The following is a 27,581-nucleotide window of genomic DNA, read 5'->3' as shown; positions in this document are numbered from 1 at the left end:
ATGGGAGGAAGTATAATTTAGGTAGCTGTGGGACTCAACTGGTTTGAAGTTGGTATCAGTAAATGGGAAGAACTATGATTTTATCAGCAATGGGAAACATTCCTCGACTTCGAAGCTCTTCTGAGCAACAACTGACAATCTCGGCCCTTAACACCCTTCTCCATTTTCCGGCCCAGTTTGCTCATCCATCTCCGACTTGAGAGCTGTTTTATTCAGATTCTTCTTTTACCATTCCCTCATCTGACTGAGACATATGTTGCTAAGCACTTTTCCTCTATCCTCTATTTTAAAAAAATACAAGTTCATGATTATTAAGATCCATTATTGTTAATATAATAATCAGCAGAACTGACAGTCTACTTCCCCCTGTTTTCTTTTCCCCTCTTTCTCAGTTCACACTGGCCAGATCTAATGCAAGTTTTACAACTTGCATTTCTAAAGTGCCTTTAACATAGAGCCTTGTGCTAAGGCACTTCACTAAGTTACAACTGATATAAAGAGATAGCAAGCTAAAGAGGGAGATATAATGAAAAAAAACACTTGGGTTAGATGTGGATTTTAAAGAGTATCATAAAAGAGATGGAGGTGGAGAGGCACTATTGTCAATGGTTAGGCAGAGGCATGATCAAACAGCCATACATCAGAGAGTTGGGGACAGGAAAGAGCACAGGGAGATTGCACTAACAGGTGGGAGATATTCAGAAAAGCGGTTATCTAATCCAATTTCTCTCTCTGGTGCACAGGAGTGACTGCTTCCAATGCGATCCTCCCCATCTCCAACTTCCGCCAGCCCGACAACCCTCCGATCTTTGCACTCAGTTCTGGTCTCTTGCCCATTCCCAATTTTAATCTCTCCACATCGTGCCTCCAGCTGCCCAGGCACCAACTTTTAGAACTCTCTATCTAAACCTCTCCGTCTCCTTCAAAATATTGCTTAAAAATAAAACACTACCGCTATGACGTGCCGTCCCCTTTGGTACCGTAACTGTCCTCGTCTCCGTAAACCTCATCCTCTTGCTAATCAGTATGGTTAGTCCCATTGCCCTCGTCCCGTAGCAGCATGGTACGTCTGTCCTGCCCAGCTAATTCTTACGAGCATTGGTCCTTCTCCCCCAGGTGTGTCTCCTGCAGGAAGATTAGGTCAGCCTTCAGGCTTCTTAGGTGGGTGAAAACTCTGGATCTTTTCACCAGACCATTAAGTCCCCTTACATTCTAAATGACTATCCTGATGGGGGGTTTCGATCATCCTGTTCCTGCGGAATCAATCATTCTTACCTGGTGAACGTGCACTCCAGGGTTGCCAACTCTTTTTATTCACGGTGTATTCTTTGTTCCCCCTCTGCCCGCCTCCCCACATTCCCCTTCCCTGCCACTGAGTTGTCTCCCCCCCCCCCCCCCCCCCAACGCCAGGTGCTCCCTCTCTGCCGAGAGAGTAGCACGGCTCCCCTTACTGCCCGTCTTCTCGTGCTAGCCCTCCCTGCTAGTACGGTGGCACCCCTCCCTGGGCTGGCCTAGCCCTTTGTTTATGCCCTCTGCCTGTTTTCCCTGTCTGCCCCTCACCTATTTTCCCTGCCCTCACTCTCTCCTGTACCCGGTCTTTCTGGTCAGAACGAGGCAGTCCAGTCCCATGCAAACACATAACCAAGACTACAAGTCTCTGATTCAATCTCTTTCAGCGATTCTCCTCAGATACTGCTTCATCTTTGCCGCGCCCGTTCTTTCTCCAAACAGTTGGTCGGTACAAAGTCGTTTGCTTCTGTCAAGGTGTCGAAGCAACATTCTGTGCTCTAGTACATGACCCAGAGTCAGTCCACGAATAACATGCCGAATCACACCCCACATTTGTAGAGCGCCGACTTTGCCTTGTTAAATTTGTCCCTTATCTTTGCCTGGTCTGCCCCAATGTTCAGAAATATCCAGATTCTATGTTCTTCCCATGTGCTCGCCTCTGTTGGTCTGGCCCACCGCAGGATCCTTTCCCGATCCTGGTATCGGTGCAGCATCGCTATGATCGCTCTCGGCTGCTCCCCGAACTTGGGTATCGGTCTAAGCCACCTTTGTGCCCTGTCGAGTTCTGGGGTTTGGGGAAACTATTCCTCCCAACTAGGTTGCTTAGCATTTGGCCGATATAGTCTGTCGGGTCTCTGCCCTCTCCGGCAGGCTCATAATCCGTATGTTCTGCCGTCGGGACTGGTTTTCCTGGTCCTCGCTCTTTCCCTTCAAACTCCCCTGGGCAAGTATAAATAAGCCACGTTACAAGATCGACTGATTATCTTAAATTGGTAGTAGTCTAGCTGTCAGCGACATTGCTCAACTGTGTGGTATGCAGAAGTCGGTTTGTGGAAAATACCATTCACAGTCACTTAATAGCAGCAAAGTGAAATAGTTTTCCTGACCTGTTGTTCAGATTTTTGAGATTCTTTGCCTTCCCAGGGTGATTTATATAGGAACATAGGAGGAGTAGACCATTCAGCCACTTGAGCCTACTCCATCATTCAACGAGATCATGACTGATCTTCTACCACAATACCATTTTGCCTCACTATCCCATATCCCTTGCTCTCTTTACAATCTAGAAATCTACCCATCTGTCTTGAACAATGACTGAGCTTCCACAACGAAAGAGAAAATGCTGGAAAATCTCAGCAAGTCTGGCAGCATCTGTAGGGAGAGAGAAGAGCTAACGTTGACTCTTTGTCATTTTCTCTTTCGTTTCAGATTCCGGCATCCGCAGTAATTTGCTTTTATTACTGAGCTTCCACAGCTCTATAGGATAGAGAATTCTAAAGGTTTAACACCCTGAATGAAGAAATTCCTTTTCATCTCCGTCCTAAATAGCCTACCTTTTATTCTGAGACTATGCTCCCTGGTTCTAAATTTCTCAATGCCCCCCCGCCCCCCCATTTGCATCCAACACATCCTGTAAGAATTTTGTAGGTGTGAATGAGATCTCCTCTCACTCTTCTAAACTTACAGAATACAGGTCTAATCTCATCAATCTCTTCTCGTGGGACAATCCTGCCATCCCAGGAATGGTGAAATTTAGCTACACTCCCTCTATGAAAAGTATAACCTTCTTTAAGTATGGCAGCCAAAACTGTACATGATACTCCACTGTACATGATACTCCAGGTGTGGTCTCACCAAGGCGCTATACAATTGCAGCAAAACATCTTTACCTCTGTACTCAAATCCTCTTGCCATAAAGGTCAACATACCATTTGCCTTCCTAATTGCTCACCCTGGACTGGTGACCAATTTGAGCAAGTGACGCAATTCCCACCAGCGATGGATAGCTACACCCATTGCATGCTAGGTACATTCAGCTGCACCCTTGCAAGAAGTGCTGAGGGACAAGACTTTACTCAGGACAAGGGCTACAAATTCTGAGGGTGAGGGAATGGGTGAGCAAATTAACAGATGGAGAAGTTATGCGGTTAACCGAAAGTCAACGGCTTTGCAGTTGGTAGCTTGATAGTGCAATTGCAAGTGACTTGGGTGTAATTTTTCAACAGGTGCAGAAAGAGTGGGATTATTGTATCCAAAACGTTAACCTATTTTTATTTTTTTTCATATGCCCGGGGCAGCAACGCAAGATCGTCACCAAGTCAATCCTCTGTCACAGAATCAATAATTGATAATGGAACCAGGTACATTTATTGATGATAAATTCAATAGTTAGTCTGACTCAACTGGTGGTATCTGGAGACTTATCTTCCCATTCAGATAATACTTCAACAGTGAATTGGTTTTAAGTGGGCGAACAACAGCACGCTAGCCAATCCACTGTGCTAAGTTAAGCCCCAAAGCTTACCTTCACCAACATGAATTACTCTTCCAGAAACAAGCATGCATTCTTCTCAGGCAAAATAACCAATATATTCTGTTTGGATTCCAAATTGATCGCATTCACATCATATTTCTCTTTGTAGCCCTGGTAGTTTATACCTTGTAGAACCAATCTTGCACTGACATTAATTGTTCTAATTTTTAGAATTTACAGTGCAGGAGGCCATTCGGCCCATCGAGGCTACACCAGCTCCTGAAAAAAGCATCCTGTTAAACCCCACGTCTCTACCCAATGCCAGTAACCTGACCTAACCGTTTGGACACAAGGGGCAATTTATCATGGCCAATCCACCTAACCTGCACATCTTTGGACTGTGGGGGCAAACAAGAGCACCCGGATGAAACCCACACAGACACGGGGTGGGGGGGGGGGGGGGAGAGTACAAACTCCATACAGACAGTCAGCCGAGGCCGGAATTGAATCTGGGACCCTGGAGCTGTGAGGCAGTGCTAACCACTGTGCCACCGTGCAGCCCTAAGCAGAGAGGTAATGGGTCATTGAAGATCGTAACGGTGTTTTGAATGAACTTGATTCAGTTTTGATCGGAGGTGGTGTGATTGCACGAATATGAATACTCAGCACAATGACCTAGCAAATACAGGGTCAGTGACTGCAGCTTAATGAAACTGCTGATTTAGGAAATAGAAACTTAATTGAAAAATTACATTAATCTAAGAAATGTGTATGTAAACCTAGGGATGTAAACTCTAGCTGGACATGGGTTTGGTTCATCATTTGAGCTTTCATCTCCAACCAATGGTTTTAATAAACAAAAGAGAATTGGGAAAAACACTCTCCTAGGTTGCTTGGAGTCGATCACTCTTGAACACATTGCAAAACTACTTTAAGCTGTTGATGTGGCAGGAGGTTTCTGGACTGGTAGCTTCTGGTTTCACTTTCCCTATCTCCTTTTACAGTAATTGTGTGATGTCAGTGAATTGGAGGTGGGAGGACTGGCTCTCAGGCAAAAAGACTTGCATTCATATAGCACCGTCCATGACCACTGGACATCCATCTGAAAGTGTTTTACAGCCAATTAAGCGCAGTCACTGCTGTGATGTAGAAACAGATGCCAAATCATGCAGTAAACTTCCACATTCAGCACCACACAAGACATAGGAGCAGAGGTAGGCCATCCAGCTCCTCACGTTTGCTCCACCATTCAATGAGATCAACGCCGGCATCTCCACAGCATGATTAAAAATCTGTCCATCTCAGCTTTGAACATACAGGTTAACTACCCCCATGTTGCCCCCTCCTTCCGCACCTCTGACACTGTGCCCCCCCTCCCCTCTGACACTGTGCCCCCCTCCACATCTGACACTGTGCCCCCCCTCCCCTCCGCACCTCTGACACCGTGCCCCCCTCCCCTCCACACCTCTGACACCGTGCCCCCCTCCCCTCCACACCTCTGACACTGTGCCCCCCTCCCCTCCGCACCTGACACTGCACCCCCCTCCCCTCCGCACCTGACACTGCACCCCCCTCCCCTCCGCACCTGACACTGCACCCCTCTCCGCACCTCTGACACTGTGCCTCCCCCTCCGTGCACCTCTGACACTGTGCCCCCCTCCCCTCCGACACTGTGCCCCCCTCCCCTCCTGACACCGTGCCCCCCTCCCCTCCGCACCTCTGACACTGTGCGCACCTCCCCTCCGCACCTCTGACACCGTGCCCCCCTCCCTCCACACCTCTGACACTGTGCGCCCCACCCCTCCGCACCTCTGACACTGTGCCCCCCGCCCCTCCGCACCTGACACTGCACCCCCCTCCCCTCCGCACCTGACACTGCACCCCCCTCCGCACCTCTGACACTGTGCCTCCCCCTCCCCTCTGCACCTCTGACACTGTGCCCCCCCTCCGTGCACCTCTGACACTGTGCCCCCCTCCCCTCCGCACCTCTGACACTGTGCCCCCCTCTCTGCACCTCTGACACTGTGCCCCCCTCCCCTCCACACCTCTGACACTGTGCCCTCCTTACCTCCGCACCTCTGACACTGTGCCCCCTCCCCTCCGCACCTCTGACACTGTGCCCCCCTCCCCTCCGCACCTCTGACACTGTGCCCCCCTCTGTGCACCTGACACTGTGCCCTCCTCCCCTCCGACACTGTGCCTCCCCCTCCCCTCCTCTGACACTGTGCCCCCCTCCGTGCACCTCTGACACTGCACCCCCCTCCCCTCCGCACCTCTGACACTGTGCCCCCCTCTCTGCACCTGACACTGTGCCCCCCTCCCCCCCCTCCCCTCCGCACCTCTGACACTGTGCCCCCCCTCCCCTCCGCACCTCTGACACTGCGCCCCCCTCCCCTCCGCACCTCTGACACTGTGCCCCCCTCCCCTCCACACCTCTGACACTGTGCCCCCCTCCCCTCCGCACCTCTGACACTGTGCCCCCCTCTCTGCACCCCTGACACTGTGCACCCCTCCCCTCCGCACCTCTTTTTTAAAAAAAAAACAATTTTCATTGAAGGTTTTCAAAAAATATCAATAACAAAATAAGAAAAAAGAACCCAACAGGGTTAAGTACAAAACACAATCTAAAAAAAAGCAACCCCCCAAACCCCTCCCCACCCCCCCATGTACATAAATAATAAATTAACATTAACACCCCGACTTAACACAACAGGTGTATACACCCCCTCAGACCCTCCAGTGTAAATAACATAAACAAAAATAAAGTAACCCCCCCCGAGCTGCTGCTGCCATTGACCAATGTCTATCGTTCTGCCAGAAAGTCTAAGAACGGTTGCCACCGCCTAAAGAACCCTTGTACCAACCCTCTCAAGGCGAATTTCACCCTCTCCAATTTAATGAACCCTGCCATATCGCTGATCCAGGATTCCACGCTTGGGGGCCTTGCATCTTTCCACTGAAGGAGAATCCTTCGCCGGGCTACCAGGGGACACAAAGGCCAGAATTCTGGCCTCTTTCGCCTCCTGCACTCCCGGCTCCTCTGCCACCCCGAATATTGCAAGCCCCCAGCCCGGTCTGACCCTGGATCCTACCACCATCGACACCATCCTCGCTTCGCCCTTCCAAAATTCCTCCAGTGCTGGGCATGCCCAGAACACATGGGTGTGATTCGCTGGGCTCCCTGAGCACCTAACACACCTGTCTCGCCCCCAAAGAACCGGCTCATCCTTGTCCCGATCATGTGTGCCCGGTGCAGCACTTTAAACTGTATGAGGCTGAGCCTCGCACACGAAGAGGAAGAATTCACCCTCCCTCGGGCATCTGCCCACGTCCCCTCTTCGATCTCCTCTCCCAACTCCTCCTCCCACTTACCTTTCAACTCCACCACCGAGGCCTCCTCCTCCTCCTGCATCACCTGGTAAGTTTCCGAGAGCTTCCCCACTCCACCCCACCCCACCCCCCACGAGCACCCTGTCCTGTACTGTGTGTGGCAGTAGCCGCGGGAATTCCACACCTGCCGTCTGGCAAACGCCCTTACCTGTAAGTACCTGAAGGTGTTCCCCGGGGGGGGAGCCCGTACTTCTCCTCCAGCTCACCCAAGCTCACGAACTTCCCGTCCACAAACAGGTCCCCAACTTTTGTATCCCTGCCCTGTGCCACCCCGAAAACCCTCCACCTGTTCTTCCTGGGGCGAACCGGTGGTTCCCCCGTAATGGAGTCCACGCCGAGGCCCCAACTTCCCCCCTATGCCGCCTCCACTGCCCCCAAATTTTGAGGGCCACCACCATCACCGGGCTCGTGGTATACCTCCTTCAAGGGAGCGGCAGCGGTGCCAGCGCCCCCAGACGCGTACCCACACAGGACACCAGCTCCATCCTCTTCCATGCAGCCCCCTCCCCCTCCAGCACCATTGTCGCATTGGCGGCCCAGTAGTACTCACAGAGGTTGGGCAGCGCCAGCCCCCCACCCCGCTCCGCTCCAGGAACACCCTTCTCACCCTCGGGAGTCCCTCGCGCCCACACAAACCCCATTATACTCCTGTTAACCCGCCTGAAAAAAGCCTTTGGGATAAACACGGGGAGGTACTGGACAGGAACAAAAACCTAGGGAGCACCGTCATTTTGATTGCCTGCACCCTACCCGCCAGGGACAGCGGCAACGCGTCCCACCTCTTGAACTCCTCCTCCATTTGCTCCACCAGCCTTGTAAAGTTAAGCCCATGCAGGGCCCCCCAGCTCCTGGCCACCTGGACCCCCAAATATCTGAAACTCCTCTCCGCCCTTTTTAGTGGGAGCTCATCAATCCCCCTCTCCTGGTCCCCTAGCTGAACTACGAACAGCTCGCTCTTCCCCATATTGAGCTTGTACCCCGAAAAGTCCCCGAATTCCCTAAGCATCCTCATTACCTCTGGCATTCCTCCCACCGGGTCCTCCCCCCCAAAGCCCGGCAGCTCTCTCTCTCTCTCCCCCTCCCCAGGCCCGGCAGCTCTCTCTCCCCCTCCCCAGGCCCGGCAGCTCGCTCTCTCTCTCTCCCCCCTCCCCAGGCCCGGCAGCTCTCTCTCCCCCTCCCCAGGCCCGGCAGCTCTCTCTCCCCCTCCCCAGGCCCGGCAGCTCTCTCTCCCCCTCCCCAGGCCCGGCAGCTCTCTCTCCCCCTCCCCAGGCCCGGCAGCTCTCTCTCCCCCTCCCCAGGCCCGGCAGCTCTCTCTCCCCCTCCCCAGGCCCGGCAGCTCTCTCTCCCCCTCCCCAGGCCCGGCAGCTCTCTCTCCCCCTCCCCAGGCCCGGCAGCTCTCTCTCCCCCTCCCCAGGCCCGGCAGCTCTCTCTCCCCCTCCCCAGGCCCGGCAGCTCTCTCTCCCCCTCCCCAGGCCCGGCAGCTCTCTCTCCCCCTCACTCACCAGGACGGCGCGATCCTGGTCGGTCACTCGGGACCGCTTCTTCCGGCCGAATAAGTTGCCCATTTGCGCTGCTTCGGGCCCGGCCGCATACCCGCCTGGAGGGAGCCGCGGCGACCGACCGGCTTCCGAGCTGCAGGAGAAGGCCCGGCGCCTCGGGGCCCAGGCCGCACCGTCACCAGGGTAACCACACCCGGGGCCGGGACGGAGAGCCGCCAGGGACAGAGCGGAGCGCGCGTTACTGCAGCTCGAAATATCAGCCTGGAGACTCAGCAGCAGCACTGAACAGGGCACATGAAGCAGGAGGCTGAGACTAATTGCAAGCCAGCCAGAAAGTGCACACTTTGGAGTAGGATACACTCCACTCACTGACACAAAATAAATAAAGTGACTTTCGCTTGCTGCCTGAGAGTCACTATCAGAGGATTCAAAAGGGAATTAGATGGTTATCTGAAAAAGCAGAAGATACAGGGCTCCGAAGGTGGGGTAATGGCTCCAGGTGAATTGCTCAATCGGAGGGCCGGCGCAGACGCAATGGGCCAAATGGCCTCATCATAGAATCTCTACAGTGCAGAAGGAGGCCGCTTGGCCCATCGAGCCGACACCAGCCCTCTGAAAGAGTGCCCCCCATCCCCGCCCTATATTTGTAACCCCACCGAACCTGGATGTCCCTGGACGTTAAGGAGCAATTTAGCATGGCCAATCCATCCAACCTGCACTTCTTTGGATTCTGGGAGCAAACTGGAGCACCCGGAGGAAACCCACCCAGACAGGGGGAGAAAGTGCAAACTCCATGCAGTCACCCGAGGCCAGAATTAAACCCGGGTCCCTGGCGCTGTGAGACGCCACTGGTGCGTTGTAACAATTCTGAGAAGTATCAGAATGTGCAGGCATTTCCCTGGCTTTCTCTCTTTGTCCACCCACTTTTCACTCTTTCTGTTCAAATCTCAATACTGGATTTCCAAAGTTTACGTTTCTTCCTGAAATCAAGTCAGAGACTTTTAAATAATTGGGGAAGTTTCCCCAGAATGGATGTCTTGTCCATCAGGCAGAAGCAAAATTTGTTATTTTTCATTTTTATTCCTCCCCATTTTGAAGCAAACACTCACCTTCCTGCACAGGACTGTAAACAAGAGCACGACATGGGGCTGGAGAACCAAAATAGTTAGGTTCACCGGGCGCCCAGCACTTCTATGGACAGTTGAATTTTGACTGAAATCTGTGAGAAATGTGCAAATTAATGTGTGATAAAAATCACAATTTTGATTAAGATAAAGCAGAAAAGAAATCTGCGTAAAACTCGAGTGGAATCAGTCAAGATGTGACAACAAGAGAAACAGCTCAATTCAATGCCAAAATTAAAATAATTCGGAAAACATAATTAATGATAAGTAATAATGTGAAACCTGGAATTAAATTGGTAATTCCAATTGAACTGGAAAGCAATCGTGCCACAAACACTGGGCAGGGAATTCCACAGGGACCTCACACCACTGCCTGACAACAATATTGTTGTTTCCTCTGGGTGCTCCATTATTTTGAAATTTCTAGGTATATATTTTTAACAGTTCATTATTTATATTTAGATTTATTGTCACGTGTACCAAGGTACAGAGTGAAAAGTATTGTTCTGCGTACAGTCCAGGCAGATTGTTCCATATATGAAAAATAATCTTAATTCTTCAGATGTGAGCTTAACTTGCTCCAGCCCGTCAGCACTCGGTGATCTCCTCACTCTTACAGTTTTGCCTCTTGCACTCCCTTGATTTTCATCACTGGGTAGCACAGTGGTTAGCACAATTGCTTCACTGCTCCAGGGTCCCAGGTTCGATTCCCGGCTTGGGTCACTGTCTGTGCGGAGTCTGCACGTTCTCCCCGTGTGTGTGTGTGGGTTTCCTCCAGGTGCTCCGGTTTCCTCCCACAGTCAAAAAAGATGTGCAGGTTAGATGGATTGGCCATGCTAAATTGCCCTTAGTGTCCAAAATTGTCTTTGGGTGGGGTTGGGAGGGGTTACGGGATTATAGGGAGAGGGTGGAGGTGTGTGCTTCGTTAGGGCGCTCTTTCCAAGAGCCGGTGCAGACCCGATGGGCCGAATGGCCTCCTTCTGCACTGTAAATTCTATGAATCACGCCAACATTTGTGACCTGGGTTGCCAACTGTGATAAGTTGTATTCCCGGACGTTTCCCCGTGCTCCAGCCATTAGTCGGCTAGCACACCTATCCATGTGACGTACCGCCTTCCTACACCAACTGGAAAGCAGAAATACTCACATCCAATTGGTTAATGCTTGACTGTGGGCCAAACAGCTTTTCTTCCCCCCCCTCCCCCTTCCCCCCTCCCCCTTCCCCCCTCCCCTCCTCTCCCCCCCCCCCCCCCCCCCACTTTCATTTTTATATCTGGAAAAGAGAAAGGTCCAAGAAAATGACAAAGGAAAGCCATTGTTTTTAATGTTCCAATTACCTTTCTCCAGGTTTGCACACAGCAATACCTGGAGATTGATCTTCACTTCCTGGAGACTCCAGCCCAGTTCTGGAGGGCTGGCAACCCTATTTCGGCCATGTCTTCTGCTGCTTCAGGCCTAAGCTTTGGAATTCACTCCCTAATCTCCTCCTTTTATTCATTCCTTAAAATCTACCTCTTCAACCAAGATATTGATCAATTGGCTGAATGTCACTTTATGTGGTGCAGTGCCGCATTTTGACATAGTCAACCAAAACATAACCCTGCCTCCAAATTGTTGTAAGCAGTAGAAGGAGGGAAGTAGTGAGAATTTGGATTGGGTGGGGGATTTTTCTTTTATAAATTTAAAGTACGCTGGGGCGGCACGCTGGCTCAGTGGTTAGCATTGCTGCCTCACGGCGCCAAGGACCCGGGTTCGAATCCCGGCCCTGGGTCACTGTCTGTGTGGAGTTTGCACATTCTCCCCGTGTCTGCATGGGTCTCACCCCCACAAACCCAAAGATGTGCAGGCTAGGTGGATTGGCCATGCTAAATTGCCCCTTTTATTTTAATACACATTATATTGAGGTGTTTTTTGGTATTATAACAGCAACACAATAAACAATGTACATGAAACAATAAACATAGTGCAAAAGCCGTCTCCCTCCCTTACAGGTCCCACCTTTATTAACCCCCCTTTGTTAACTAACACCGCACCCCCCCACCCCCCCCCCCCCCCCGCCCCTACTGCTGACGATTAATTTTCCCGAAGAAGTCGACGAACGGTTGCCACCTCCGGGTGAACCCTAACAGTGACCCTCTCAAGGCGAACTTGATTTTCTCCAAACAGAGAAAGCTAGTCATGTCCGATAGCCAGGTCTCCGACTTCGAGAGCTTTGAGTCCCTCCATGCCAATAGTATCCGTCTCCGGGCTACCGGGGAAGCAAAGGCCGGAACATCTGCCTCTTTCTCCTCCTGGGTTCCCGGGTCTTCCGACACCCTGAAAATCGCCACCTCTGGACTCAGTGCCACCCTTGTTTTTAATACCGTGGACATGACGTCCGCAAACCCCTGCCAGAATCCCCTAAGCTTTGGTCATGCCCAGAACATGTGGACATGGTTCGCTGGTCCTCCCGCACATTTTGCACACCTGTCTTCCACCTCAAAGAATCTGCTCATCCGGGCCACTGTCATGTGAGCCCGGTGAACGACACTGAATTGTATCAGGCTGAGCCTGGCACATGTTGCGGACGCGTTGACTCTACTCAACGCGTCCACCCATAGACCATCTTCTATCTCTCCTCCCAGCTCCTCCTCCCACTTGCACTTCAGCTCCTCGGTCTACATCTCCTCTGACCCCATAAGTTCCTTGTTAATGTCCGAGATGTTCCCTTCTCCTACCCATCCTCTGGAAACTACCCTGTCCTGAATCCCCCTTCGCGGTAGGAGCGGGAAGGTTGACACCTGTTTATGTAGGAAGTCCCGCACCTGCAGATTCCTGAATTTGTTTCCCCTCGCCAACCCAACATCTCCTCCTCATACTCGGAAAGCTCCCCTCTATAAACATATCCCCCATCCTCTCAATCCCTGCTTTCCGCCATATCCGGAACCCCCCATCCATACTTCCCGGGGCAAACCGGTGATTATTACAGATTGGGGACCAGACCGATGCTCCCTCTGCTCCCACATGTCTCCGCCATTGCCCCCAGACTGTCAGGGCCGCTACCACCGCTGGTGGAGTACCATGCCGGTGGGAACGGCAGAGGCGCAGTTACCAACACCCCCAGACTGGTGCCCTTGCATGAAGCCGCCTCCATACGCTCCCATGCCTCCCCCTCCCCCACCACCCACTTCCTGATCATGGCTATATTCGCCGCCCAGTAATAGTTACTAAAATTTGGCAGCGCCAGCCCGCCCTCTCCTCGACTCCGCTCAAGCATTACCTTCCTTACTCGCGGGGTCTTGCCCGCCCAAACGAAGCCAGTGATCACTTTGATGACCCGTTTAAAAAAGGACCGCGGAATAAAGATGGGGAGACATTGAAACACGAATAGGAATCTCGGGAGGACCGTCATCTTCACCATCTGCACCCTCCCAGCTAATGACAACGGGAGCGCGTCCCATCTCCGAAAATCGTCCTTCATTTGGTCTACAAGCCAGGCCAGATTTAATTTATGCAGCCGGTCCCATTCCCGCGCCACTTGAATGCCTAGGTACCTAAAGCTTCCCCCTACTAATCTAAACAGCAGCTCCCTAATCGCCTCTCCTGTCCCCTCGCCTGGACCGCAAACATCTCACTTTTCCCCATATTTAGCTTATATCCCGAAAACCGGCCAAATTCCACTAGAATCCTCATGATTTCTTCCATCCCCTCTAATGGGTCCAATACATACAGAAGCAGGTCGTCTGCATAGAGTGAGACTCTGTGCTCCACCCTCCCTGGACCACTCCCTTCCAGCCCCTTGAAGCTCTCAGAGCAATTGCCAACGGCTCTATAGCTAGCGCAAACAACAGTGGGGAGAGGGGGGCATCCCTGTCTCGTCACCCGGTGCAGTCTAAAATAGTCCGATGTTGTCCTATTCATCTGTACACTTGTCACAGGAGCCTGATACAGCAACCTGACCCGGTCAATAAAACCCCGCCCAAATCCGAACCGTCCCAGTACCTCCCACAGATAATCCATTACACCCGATCAAAAGCCTTTTCTGCATCCATTGCGATCACTACCTCCACCTCCCAACCTTCCGGGGGCATCATGATCACATTTAACAACCTTCTTACATTGGCCACCAACTGTCTACCCTTAACAAACTCCGTCTGGTCCTCCCCAATAATGTCCAGAACACAATCCTCAATCCTGGAGGACAAAACTTTGGCCAACAGTTTGGCGTCCACATTCAACAGGGATAGCGGCCTGTAGGACCCACACAGCTCCGGGTTCTTGTCCCGCTTCAGAATCAGCGAAATCGGGGGCAGCATCCCTCTTTCCCTTGCCTCATTGAACATCCTCATCAACACCGGCCCCAATATCCCAGAGAACTTTTTATAAAACTCCACTGGGTACCCGTCCGGCCCCGGGGCCTTACCCGCCTGCATGGCCTTCAAACCATCCACTATCTCTTCCAATCCGATCGGGGCCCCCAGCCCTTCTACCAGCTCCCCGTCCACCTTTGGGAAATTCAGCCCCCCCAAGAAGTGCCTCATCCCCTCCGTCCCCGTAGGGGGTTCCGACCTATACAGCCTAGTGTAGAAATCCCTAAACGCCTTATTCACCCCTGCTGAATCTCCAACCAGCTTCCCATCTCTGTCATTTACTTTCCCTATCTCCCTGGCTGCCTCCCTCTTTCTAAGCTGCTGTGCAAGCATTCTGCTGACCTTCTCTCCATACTCATAGGTCGCCCCCCTCGCCTTTCCCAGCTGCCCCACCGCCCTCCCTGTGGTTAACAAGCCGAACTCCGCCTGTAGCCTCCGTCGTTCTCTTAAAAGCCCTGCCTCTGGGGTCTCCGCATACCTCCTATCGATCTGTAGTAACTCCTTTACCAGTCGGTCCGTCTTTGCTCTGTCCACCTTCTCCCTATGGGCCCATATCGAGATCAGCTCCCCTTTGACCACCGCCTTCAGTGCTTCCCAGACCATCGCTACTGAAATTTAGGTTACTGTCTTTACTAACCTGCAGGTCAACCCAGTGCGGAGCATGGTCTGAGATTGTGATCGCCCAGTACCCCGTGTCCACCACCCTAGCCAGTAAGGTCCTGCTCACAATGAAGTAATCGATCCGGGAGTACACTTTATGCACGTGTGAGTAGAAGAAGAACTCCTTCACCCTCGGCTGCCCAAATCTCCATGGATCCAAACCCCCCCCCCCATCAGCTTCATGAACCCTTTTAGTTCCTTTGACATTGCTGGCACCCTGTCCGTTTTTGAGCTTGACCGGTCCAAGCCGGGTCAATAACTGTGTTGAAGTCCCCTCGCATGACCAACCTGTGCGAGTCCAGGTCCAGTATCTTCCCCAACATCCTCTTTATAAACTCCACATCATTCCAATTTGGCGCATACACATTTACTAATACCACCTGCACCGCCTCCAGTTTCCCACTGACCATAATGTACCGACCTCCCACATCTGAGACTATTCTACCCGCTTCAAATACCACCCGCTCATTGATCAGGATCGTGAACCCTCTAGTCTTTGAATCCAGTCCCGAGTGAAAGATCTGACTGACCCAGCCTTTCCTCAATTATTCTGAGGTGCGTCTCCTGCAACATTACATCGTCCGCCTTGAGTCCCCTAAGATGCATGAACACACGTGCCCTCTTGACCGACCCATTTAACCCTCGAACATTCCAGGTGATCAGCCTAATTGGGGGGCTCATTGCCCTCCCACCCTTCGCCGATCAACCATCCCCTTTTTTGGGCCCGCCTCCAACCCATGCTCCGTGCCTCCACTGGCCCACCCCCAGGCAGCCTCCGTCCCCAACCTCCTCTCTGTCCCTTAGCCCAAGTCCCTCCCTCGTCAGCAGAATATTATTCCCCTTCCCCCCCCCCCCCCCCCCAGTAACAACACTCTGTAACCCAACCCCTCTGATAAACCAAACATATGCACCCCCCCCTCCCCCCCACACTGCGCTTCCGTGAGCTAGCCCGTCCAGCTAGCTTGGTGGCCCCCAGCCCTGGCGCCGGATAGTCTCCCACCTATTGTGTCCCCCCGCTCATACAAACATACTCCAACATCAAACAATCCCCACACAATTGCCCGACAGAAAAACACCAAAACCTAAACAAGCACACCTCCATCCCCCAACAGTGCAAATGAATACCTTAACTCACTCCACTGGTCCCAAACCAATACAGAAGGCATTACAAACAGCTTCCACAAAACAAAAAACGAGAAACTTTTTTTAAAAAAGAACAGAGAAACAAAAAGAAAAAAAAAACATGAACGTTGCAGCAAAGTTCAAAAGTTCTCAGTCCACCACCATGTTGTAGTCAATATTTTCCTGCTTCTGTAGTAGAAAGATTCAACAACGCTTGTTGAGACAATATAACCAGGCTTTATTTACGAAGAGACTGCATGCAGTAATGGCTGAAACTTGAGGTCAGAGAGCAGTTAGTGAAACTGCTGATTCCTTCTCAAGTCCGCGCTTTTACAGAAAATCAGTTCAGTATTTATACATTATCATTATCAAGATTGCGTGACTACAGCTTAGTCAGGACTTCGATCGGAAGTAGAAATGGAAGCAATGCCTGCTGACCTTATTGGGCTCTTTGTCGCATTACTTATACCATTATCTTGTCCTTGGAGGGAACATTGAGAGGTCGGAGGAGACTTATTTCTTCCTGACCTCATCTTGTCTTATTCCTACGGCCCTGGGTTATGACGAGTTAGTCTTATCAGGAGTTGCCGAGGTCCGGTATTTTGGAATGGCTTGACCTTCTCTGATCTTATTCATACTTCAAGTTATGCAGAGTCGACCTTATTAGTCTTACAGGGGTCTGAAATGGTTAGGGCAGCATTTCTTACATTGTATCAAATATTTTGACCAGTCTTCCCATTGACCAGTTTTCCCATCATACCACTACTTTATTCGTACCATACCACATTCCCTCCTTTTGTCATATCATGACAACTAGTTAAATAGGTATATCCATGACTCAATTGAAAATGCATTTACACAAGCAACCAAGCAATCCTATCCCTACTAACAGAAGTAGTAACAGCGTGAAGGCCTTAAAGATCAAGTACAAACCCAACACTTGCTTACATTCAATTTTTCGGCATAAAGATATGACATATATAAATAGGTATTGGAAGGCAGGTCTCGTTTATTTCGTCTTTTTACTACTGAGTGGCCATTAAGGCTAAATAGTCCAAAGAGTCCAAAAATTATACTGAAGATCTTCATCCTGTGTTCTCGTCTGGGTTGGAGACTATCTTCTTGCAATCGGATAGATGTATCCAACTTGAACGTCCTTCAAGCTTGATGGACATCGATGTAGTCAGTAGTACGAGGAAGTGTCCGCTCCAGCGTTGACCTCGTTTCTTTCTGTCCCAGTTTTTCACCAACACGTGGTCTCCGGGTTTGATCATTGGATATCGAGGGACGGCTGTCCCTGCCGTTACTGGGAGATGTGCCTGTTTCACCTGTGAGTGGAGAAACTTCAGAGAAAGTGTTAATTGCTTTAAATAGTTCTGCATTTGTTCCCCCATCACATGGAGGTCTACTCCCTCTAGGGGTTTTTCATGGGCATCCCAGGGAGTCCTCATTGGCCGACCATAGACTATCTCTGCAGCTGACAGTTCGGTCCGCGAATGGGGAGTCACTCGCATGTGAAACAGTGCCAAGGATAATACTTTTAGCCAATTTAACCCAGTTGCTTCAGTTAATTTAGATAATTTTTCTTTTAAAGTCCCGTTGGCTCTTTCCACAATTCCTGCTGCCTGCGGGTGATACGCGCAGTGCAGTTGCTGTTTAATTACGAGTGCGTCGCACAATTCAGTATTAATCCGAGCCACAAAATGTGGTCCGTTGTCTGAGCTCACCATTTTGGGTACCCCAAAACGAGGAATGACTTCCGTTAACAACAACTTCACCACCGTATGTGCCGTACAATTAGTGGTGGGGAAGGCTTCAATCCATTTACTAAACTCATCGATTATTACTAAACAATATTTATAGCACTGTCCTTTTGCAATTCCAAAAAAATCAAGCTGTATACAGGCAAAAGGACCATCTGGCAAGGGAGTGGTTCCTGGAGGGCATTTAATGCCGTTACCCTTATTATGTTTCATGCAAATAACGCATCGATCCAGCCGCGTTTGCGCTGCTGTATTCAAATCTGGGTGCCACCAAGTTTTCAGGAGTAGCTGTACCTTTCCCTCCTTGCCAAGATGGGTACAAGAATGCAAATAATCAATAAGTGCCGGCAATAAAGGATTTGGAATACAAACTTGACCAACAGGGGTAAGCCAGAGGTCTCGTGTCAAGGAGTGTGAACACCCCATTGACTTCCATAGTGTGCGCTCGGAATCAGAGGCGTCCCTCTGTAAATTTTGAACTTCAGTTATATCTGGCATGCCCTTCGTTCCTAATGCAGGTACCTGGTTTAGAGCCTGATTAGCCTCACTGGGAACAATCAGAGAGGCTGATATAGCCGCAGCCTTAGCAGCTGAATCAGCACGGGCATTTCCTAATTGAACAGGAGTGTCCCCCTTTGTGTGCGCTGCACATTTAATAATTGCCAATTTATGGGGAAGCTGAATAGCATCGAGGAGATTTTTAACCCAAAGAGCATTTTGAATGGGAGCCCCCGCAGAGGTGAGAAAGCCTCGCTGTTGCCAGAGGCGGCCAAAATTGTGGGTCACGCCAAAGGCATATCTCGAATCAGTGTAAACATTAGTACTTTTATCTGTGGCCAAAATACATGCGCGAGTAACGGCGAATAGCTCGGCTTTTTGTGCGGAGACAGGGATCTGGAAGACTGTTGCTTCCTGCACGTTAGTGTCGGTTACCACGGCATCTCCCGACTGTGGGATGCCAGTGAGAGAAATGGAGGAACTGCCATCAACATAAAAAATTAAATCTGGATTATCAATAGGCCGGTCCGTTAAATCCGGGCGAGGCGCGGTAAGGAAGTGATTTTGAAGCAAACAATCATGTGGCGGGTCCGCAAGGTTATCGGGGGGCTGATCGAGGAACACAGCAGGATTTAAGGTAGAACAGTAATGAAAAGAGAGGTAGAGGTTTTGCAATAGTGAAATCTCATAGTGGCTCAAGCGGGCTTGAGTCAGATGCTGGGTTTGCTGAGACGTTAGGAGAGCCACAATAGAGTACGAGGTATGCACTTGTACTGGTTGGTGAAGGGTCAAATTAGAGGCTGCCTCTGCTAACAAATGGACAGCCGTAAGAATTTGGGAGCAGGGAGGTAGACCACTAGCTACAGGATCCAATTTCGTAGAACAGTAGGCGACCGGGCGACGCCGGTCACTGTGTTTTTGTGTTAGAACACCAGTGGCACATTCATCAAGAACATTAACCTATAACTGAAAGGGTCTGTCATACATAGGTCGACCTAGCGCTGGGGCAGTAGCCAGGGCGTTTTTGAGAGTAACAAAAGATTGTTTTGCTGAATCAGGAAGTTCAAACTTAAGAGGAGCATTTTGAGAGGAGTACGGAGTTAAATCTTTAGTATGGACAGTAACATTCGGAATCCATTGTCTGCTAAAGTTCACCAATCCTAAAAAGGCTCGCACCTGCTTGGGCGATGTCGGAAATGGGGTCTGCAGTATAGGAGTAATGCATTCCTGAGCAAGGGAGCGATCCGTAGCACTTATTAGGACACCCAAAAATTTGACCTGCCGTTGGCCTTTATGAACTTTAGCGGGCGGGATCACATATCCCCATGAATGGAGACGGATGAGCAGGTAAATGGTGTCACGCTGGTTAGCGATGAAGTCAGGGCTGGCAAGGAGTAAATCATCAACATATTGGATGATGGTGGAGCCACCAGGAGGTGATAATGTCGCTAACTGGGAGTGCAATGCTTGTGAGAAGAGGGTTGGAGAATGAATGAAGCCCTGTGGGAGCCTAGTCCAAGTGCATTGGTTGCCCTTAAATGTAAAGGCAAACAAATACTGTGATTCAGGGGAGGGGGGTATCGCAAAAAAGGCCTGTTGTAAATCAACAAGGGTGAAAACAGTCGCTTCCGGTGGGATATTACTAAGGATTGTCGCCGGGTTTGGGACAATAGGATGTAAGGGTTCCACTATCTGATTAATACGTCGGAGGTCTTGGACCAAACGCCATTCGGATGGTCTTCCTATCTTAGGAACTGGAAGAATCGGGGTGTTACAGGACGATTGGCATGGTACCACAATTCCCTGTTGAAGGAACGATTGAATCATGACCGAGACTCCTTCTTCAGCCTCGGGGCGCAAAGGGTACTGTGAAATTGAGGGCAAGGGCATGTCAGGTTTAACTTTAATAACAACGGGAGGGACATTAGTGAGACCAACTTCGTGTTTGGAGGCCACCCATAAATCTGTGGGTAGTTCAGAAGTCGTAGATTGGACTGAGCGATGGTGGTGCAGTGGGCCAATGAGGACAAATGAGCATTGAAAATATTCTAAAGTGCCTGCGGGTAGGGTTTGACTTCCATTAAAGAAAGGATCAGCTTGTCCTCGTAGTGCAGCTGCCAGAAATCCCAGGGACTTGGCACTGTAGCTTTTGTTGACAGAAAGGGTCACGTGGGGTGACACAAGTCCCGACTGACGCCAGAGGCAGTGGGGTAAATGGACAAGAAAGGTAGACCCTTCTTTTCCCTTAGCGAGGCCAACAAAGGAAACGGATTGGAGAGAACCGAGGGCGTCTTGGTAAATGCTCTCCAAATCAGGCGAACATCCTGTATGATCGTAGCAAAGAGTGACATATGGATCGGGAATATCTAAGGGAGGTGAAAAGTGTGAGGGATCAAAAACAACCGACCACCACTGTGGAGTAGTGAAAAGGGGAAAATTTTGAAGCTGGGCCTGCGGGATAGCTGATATAGTAATGCCGTTATCAAGGCAAACAATTTCCACCTGCAAGGGACACAGCAAATCACGTCCGGCCAGGTTGACACCGAGGACGCGGGTAACCGTGACAGGGATGCACCGTGAAAGGTCCCTGCCCTCAAACTGAACAGAGAGCGGCTTCGTAAGCGGATAAACAGCACCTTCCCCCATGAAACCAGCAAGTTCCACATGCTTATCAGAGAGGGGAAAGCTATGTTTCTGAATTAATGTCCAGTCTAGCGTAGAATGAGTCGCGCCGGTGTCAATCAGGAAGGGGATAGGTACGCCCTTTATGTAAATCGTAGCGGTGGCTCCTCAGAGTGGTCTGTTCAGAGGACCGGAAAGTTCGATCGGGCTAGTCAGTAGGGGTTAGAGGTAGTGAAGGGTGTCTGCTGACGGGGTTGAAATCTACCTTGTCGTCGGCGTGCTGGACAATCCCTAGCGTAGTGGCCTGTACGTTGACAGTTGAAACAAGTGACATTATACTTGGCAGGAGGACGACACGGAGGAACGCTGTCGAAATCCTCCGTGTGTGGAATGAAGGAGTAAGGAGCCTGTGGGCGGTAACCAAATTCAGGAGGGTCCGTGCAATCTGGGCGATAGTAACGTGAATCTGTCTGAGAGTTTTGACCTTCAGGAGCTCTTCTTTGAGAGGGACGTTGGACGAATTCGGATTTAAGTTTGGGCGAAGTGTCTTTGTAACAGGTCTCACGGTTGCGGCCATTGCTCCAATAATAAGACACAGCACGTTTCATTTGAGGTTTAGAATTGTCAGACCAGTCCATGTTATTAGTTTTAATACTGGATGCTACGCGATCAGGCAATACCTGCATTAGTAGTGCAATAAATTGGGGAGACTGTGTGCCTGCATTGAAAGCAATGTCCCCGGAGTAAAGAGTGTAAACGCCACAAAAGCGGTCAAAAAATTCTGGACCATCTTCCTTAGAAGTGGGGGTACATTCAAGGAGTTTGGCGATGTCAACGGATTTACGGAGAGCCCGTTTTAGTGCAGGGAACATTAAAGTACGCTGATCGTCCTCCGTTTGGTGTGCGGTGCTGAAGGCCGTCCACGTGTCCCCATGAAGTCCTAATTCATTTTTCCATCTTTCCCCTAATTCTGAGGGAAAGGTTGAATAAATCGGAGAATATTGGTCACGCGCGGTAGCACCGTACATGGTCGCAGTTCTCCTCAAAAACTCAGTGAACCCCTCTGGGTCATCTGTGCAGGAGGGACATTGGGCCATGATCAAACATAGCTCATGGGGTTTAAAGCCTGCCACACCTCAATGAATGGGTCATCATTATCACCAGCATGGGGGTTAATAACACTCCTAATGGGATAATTTGCGGGGTGAGGTGGTGGCGGAAAAGTTTCCTCCTCCTTAGGTTGGAGTGATAAATCAAGAAGAGCCTGATTAACAGAGGTGAAGGGTTGTTCCATATTCACGGCTTGTGTATGTGACCGAGTGCGTGTTGCTACGGGGGATGCGTCAGCATGAGTTTCATTGGCAGTGGGACCATAAGGGGGAGGCTGTACTTGGGACGGTGGAATCATAGGATCGGGGAGTGCAGGATGACGGTGGGGTCCAGGGGTCAAATCCTCCTCCTCTTCTGTGTCGCCTGAGAAGGGAAACAGCGGCATGCCAGAGCGACTGGGAGGATCCTCCTTTCGTCTAATCGGATGGGCTAGCCCTACCTGCCTATTGGTTGGAGATTTTTTATTTTTGCTTTGTTGTTTATGCTTTCTATCCCAAAGCTCCCATTCCAATTTTAAAGTTTCACAATTTTTTGCTTTACCATCCACACAATCATCAATCCCTTTTCTGCGGGCGTTATCTCTCCAACTCATTAATAGTGATTGTTCGTGGCGTTTAGTGGACTGTTTTTTCCACTCTGAAATTTAAAATTTCCATTTGAAGCCGGGGTTTCTCTCCCAAATATTTTTCTCCGCAGCAATGCAATTATCTTAGTTCCAAGTGCCCCCTAGTGGCCAAATATCGTTACCCAATTTATTGTTCTGCGCAGCAGATAATCTCCGGAAATTACGTTCTTGAGAAGGAGTTTCGGAACGCATAAAAAAGAGAGGGGAATTGCCCCCGGTTTTGTCTAAACTCTGTCCCATAATGTCAGTAAAATGTGCCCCTGGCAACAAAAAATTATCAAAAAAAAATCCCTGGTACCAAATTGCAGGGTTCCTGACCCAAACTTAAGCCTGTGTAACAAGAGGTCCCTGACCTAAGGCTAACCACAATTGGGGTCCCTGACCCTATGTACTCTACTAACAGTCCAATTTAGATTTGAGCACCGTCACCTGTTTAGTTACTTCCGTCAGGAATGAGGGGTCGAACCACCGATCTGAGAGAGAGAGAGAGAGAGAGGGTCCCCCTCCCCCCCTCCCCAACCCCCGCCCCCCGGTTCCACAAGCCAGCCAGTATCTATCTGGACAGCACCGTGCTGCGGGGCTCATACAGACACCCCAGCAAAAGTCTGAAGTTCGACTGGGGTTTGAGTAAGAGCTGAGGCCGGGAGCTGGCAATTGGGTGTGGGGTTGGCCTGATGAAGGCGGAGGGGGGGGAGGGGGGAGCGCAATGCGGAAGAGCGGCTGTGCAATGAGTGAGCGGGAGGCGGAAGGCAAGGACTCAGAATGGCAGCCACAGGGCAGGGAGGTGGATGATGAAAACAACAATGGAAGGCAGCGGGAAGACCGAGGAGAGAGATGGCGGACCCCGCCAAGGCTGCATGAAAAGTTCAAGGCTGCTAGCCTTTCCCCTCAGGGTTGCTGATGTCCTGCACAGTTGGTGAGAGGACAGGTGGCTGAGAGAGTGATCTGGGTGTGCTGGCGTTTAAACGTGGCAACGGGATCTTCAAACTGGTCAGCTGAGGGTGGACGGACAAATCAACTGTTGGCCCACCAGGTGACTCAGAGGAAAACTCACCTGAGGATAATTAATGAGGTTCCAATCGCAGATCCTGCCATTCTGGCCAGCAGGAAAGGCACCACACTGGGAGAATTCCACCCTTAATGTGGTCTTGTGCTCCCTGACCTATTTCGGCCTCTTGTTGAGCAACACCTCGATTTTAAAATTCACATCCTTGTTTTCCAGTTCCTCCGTTGCCCCATTCCTCCCTGTCTCTGTAATCTCCTCTAGCCGCACAACCCTCCAAAATATCTGCACTCATCAATTTCTGGATTCTTGAATAATACTGATTTTAATTTCACCACCAATTGGTAGTTGCAACCTTCAGTTACCTGGACCATAAACTCCAAAATTCCCTCCCACGTTTCTCCTCTCTACCACACTCTCCTTTTTGGAGTCACTCCTTAAAACCCTCCTCTGTGACCGAGACTTTGCTCTCTAATACCTCCTTACGTGGTGCAGTGTCAAATTTTGCCTCACAAAGGTCCTGTGAAAGGCTTTGGGACATTTTATGGTGTTAAAAACGAGCTGTTGTTGAGGAAAAGGGAAGGCACCTGGGATGAGTCAGAGGAAGAGGTGGCAAGGTGGGCCTTGGAGTTCACGGGTAGGAGAATCAGGCAGCACGGTAGCTTTGTGGATAGCACAATTGCTTCACAGCTCCAGGGTCCCAGGTTCGATTCCGGCTTGGGTCGCTGTCTATGCGGAGTCTGCACATCCTCCCCGTGTGTGCGTGGGTTTCCTCCGGGTGCTCCGGTTTCCTCCCACAGTCCAAAGATGTGCAGGTTAGGTGGATTGGCAATGATAAATTGCCCTTAGTGTCCTAAATTGCCCTTAGTGTTGGGTTGGGTTATGGGGATAGGGTGGAGGTGTTGGCCTTGGGAAGGGTGCTCTTTCCAAGAGCCGGTGCAGACTCGATGGGCCGAATGGCCTCCTACTGCACTGTAAATTCTATGATTCTATGATATGAGAGATGTTAAGGTGAATGTGGGGTGCAAGGCCCAACTTGTAGGACCCTCAGGCGAGTATCACCATAAAAAGTGGAGGCAAGGTTGCAAGAACCCAAGGACAGGTAAACACATAGAACATGTGCATCCATGATATATATATGGTCCAAAGATATACAGGTTAGGTGGATTAGCTATGCTAATTTGCAGGTTAGGAGGGGTTATGGGGATAGTGAGGGGGTGTGGTCCTGGGTAGGGTGCTCCTTCGAAGGGTCGGTGCTGCATCGATGGGTCGAATGGCCCCCTTCTACACTGTAGGGATTCTGTGGATTCTATAGTGAAGTGGAGAAAGTCAATCAAAGCTAAATACAGTCTTCAACGCTTGCTAACCTTTTGTCAGTTTTATCAGTGCCAAATATATTGCCCAAAGCGTCTGGAAAATATCAGCTTTTTTACCGAGTTCAATGCTTACCGATTGAAAAGCTCTGCTGATCTTAGGCAAAGTCAGATTTTCAAGGAACTTCCTTCTGTTATTTTCACTGTTACCAACACCAGAAGGCAGTCAGTAAGTGGAGACTTAGAATCATAGAATTTACAGTGCAGAAGGAGGCCATTCGGCCCATCGAGTCTGCACTGGCCCCCTGGAGAGAGTACCCCACCTAAGCCCACGCCTCCACCCTATCCTCGTAACCCAATAACCGCACCTAACCTTTTGGACCCTAAGGGGCAATTTATCATGGCCAATCCACCTAACCTGCACATCTTTGGACTGTGGGAGGAAACCGGAGCCCCCGGAGGAAACGCACGCACACACGGGGAGAACGTGTAGACTCCGCACAGACAGTCACCCGAGCCTGCAGCTGTCAGGCAGCAGTGTTAACCACTGTGCCATCGTGCCATCCTTGGAGCAGCTTTGGAAAGTTACTTCTTTTACTACAACTTATTCTGGTTTAAGCATCCACTGTGTATTACGATTCCAGACCTCAACAGTGACTCGGATACTGAACCAAAACCCCAATATTTTAGTTTATTTTGTAAGACTGTGCTGAAAGAATGATCTGCTTCAGAATTGCACAAAGAAATAGGGGTTTAGTTTTTTTTTTAAACAAAAAACGTTATTATGAATACAGTATTAAACTCTTTAACTTCACACCCGCAAAGAACAGCTTACAATTACCCCTCAAACATTACTACTCTATTCCCCATTAAACAACAAGAAAAGACACACACAGCTCTCAATCCATGGTTAAAATCAACATGGCATAGAGTAATTCTTGCTTCACAGAACAGATTTGGGCTCTGGTTAGAACTCCTTCAGACTCTGGCTGAATATCTTCAAATAGTTGCCACCACTGGGCTGTTTCAGCCTCTTCCTTGTCTTCAGATAAGATTGCTCTGCTTTAACTGAAAGTCCATTAACTCCCCAGAACTGTCCCCAGTCAAACCGCAGTGCATTAGCCCAGACTGAAAAAACACATTAATCTGGTCACTTTCACCTTCTGGCTGCGAAAAGCTCCCAGACCCTGCAAGACAGGGTCCTTTCATTTAAACATGACCACTGCGGCCAAACACACTCGTTCCCCAGGCATTTAACCCTTTAATTACTCAATATTGATCATCCTAAAATCCTCCATTCACCACATGTATAGAGTGGGCAAATCACACCAGCGTGAGCCACTATATGTGGTGAGAACTGGACAATAAATGGGTAACATTAGACTTGCAGACTGGAAATGCAATTGGGCACTTTAAATTAAACTGTAGTCACACCTCAGGCAGCATGTGGCGAATTCAGACTTGACCAAAGTCAAATACACAACCCACAGACTAACTGCCAGAAAGATGTCTGGAACATAGCCGTCAATCACCAATCAGGAGATCAACGCACCGGTCTATTGTCAGTAGCCCAGTTTGAGCCAGACTCTCGGGCACTCAAAGTTGCTGCTGTTACCTTATATGGGAACAGGTTAGGCGCCGACCGCACATCAGAGGTGGGCTCAGGTGTCCTGCCAAACGGCCATCAACCGGACGCTTGGCTGCTGAGACCCCCTCCCGAGGCATCATTGGCAGAAAGCCAGGGGAAATGGCAAAAGGATGCAAAGGGAGGCGGGGGACCAAAAAAAGGCACCTGAGGCACATCAGCAGCGAAGACTCCAGGCAGAGACAATCGAGACATCTGAGGAGGAAGGGAGGACGGAGAAAGCTGCCAGCTTCGTGACCTCGGACCAGAGGGACTCAAGAATCGGACCCACAGTCCAATCAAGCCATTGTTGTGGGTAGTATAACCGAGTCTTGGGTGTTTCTAGTAATATATATTTTGGGTTAATTTATGGGTTAATTGTGTGTTCAATAAAGATTGTTGAATTTACACTTGTGTTTGTCCTTTATTCTCCTCGCTATTGGAGGACATCTAGGTAAAACCTTTGAGTAAGTAAACTGGTGGAAAGTATCTGAGTTTTACATGTCCAACAGTTGGTATTCTACATTGCCCCATGACTCTATCCAGGAGGGAAATTAGGAAGCACCTTTCCACACAAAGGGTGGTTAAAAACATTGTAACTCTCGCATTAAAGAGGGTGTGGGTGCTGAGATTGTTACAATTTACAGGGCTGAGATGATAAGGGGACAGGAGCAAAGGCACGATCTGCAGATCCGCCATGATCTAACTGGCTCGAGGGGCCGAATGGCCTCAGCCCGTTTCTATGCCCCTCAGAATGTGTACACATGCAGATGTGCAAGCTCAATTTCTAAAATATTCCACCAGATGGCACCAAAGGATTTATGTATGAGGTGAGTTACGGAGTGAAGGGTTGTGGGGGGAGCCGGGAATGTGGAGTTGAGAGGATTAAATCAGATCAGTCATAATCTCACTGAATGGCAGAGCAGACGCGATGGGCTGAATGGCCTACTTCTGCCCCTACATCTTATCTTCAGATAATATTTTGCATACACCTTTCCCGTACCAGCCTCCCCGAACAGGCGCCGGAATGTGGCGACTAGGGGCTTTTCACAGTAACTTAATTGAAGCCTACTCGTGACAATAAGCGATTTTCATTTTCATTTTCATTCATAGAAT

General features: G+C 50.1%; 1 protein-coding gene across 1 annotated transcript in view; it reads right to left on the bottom strand.

The window, feature by feature from the left end:
• Positions 1–8,860, bottom strand: part of chmp6b (charged multivesicular body protein 6b) — a 59,100-nt gene extending 50,240 nt beyond the window's left edge. Inside the window, exon 1 of the mRNA XM_072483620.1 lies at positions 8,656–8,860. Within this exon, the coding sequence (XP_072339721.1) occupies positions 8,656–8,718 (63 nt within the window). The 5' untranslated portion in view covers positions 8,719–8,860. The remainder of the gene's footprint in view (positions 1–8,655) is intronic.
• Between the last annotated feature and the right edge of the window lie 18,721 nt (positions 8,861–27,581).

This window comes from Scyliorhinus torazame, chromosome 18, assembly GCF_047496885.1.
Source record: "Scyliorhinus torazame isolate Kashiwa2021f chromosome 18, sScyTor2.1, whole genome shotgun sequence".
NCBI lineage: Eukaryota > Metazoa > Chordata > Chondrichthyes > Carcharhiniformes > Scyliorhinidae > Scyliorhinus > Scyliorhinus torazame.
This window is presented reverse-complemented; position numbering and strand designations above follow the sequence as displayed.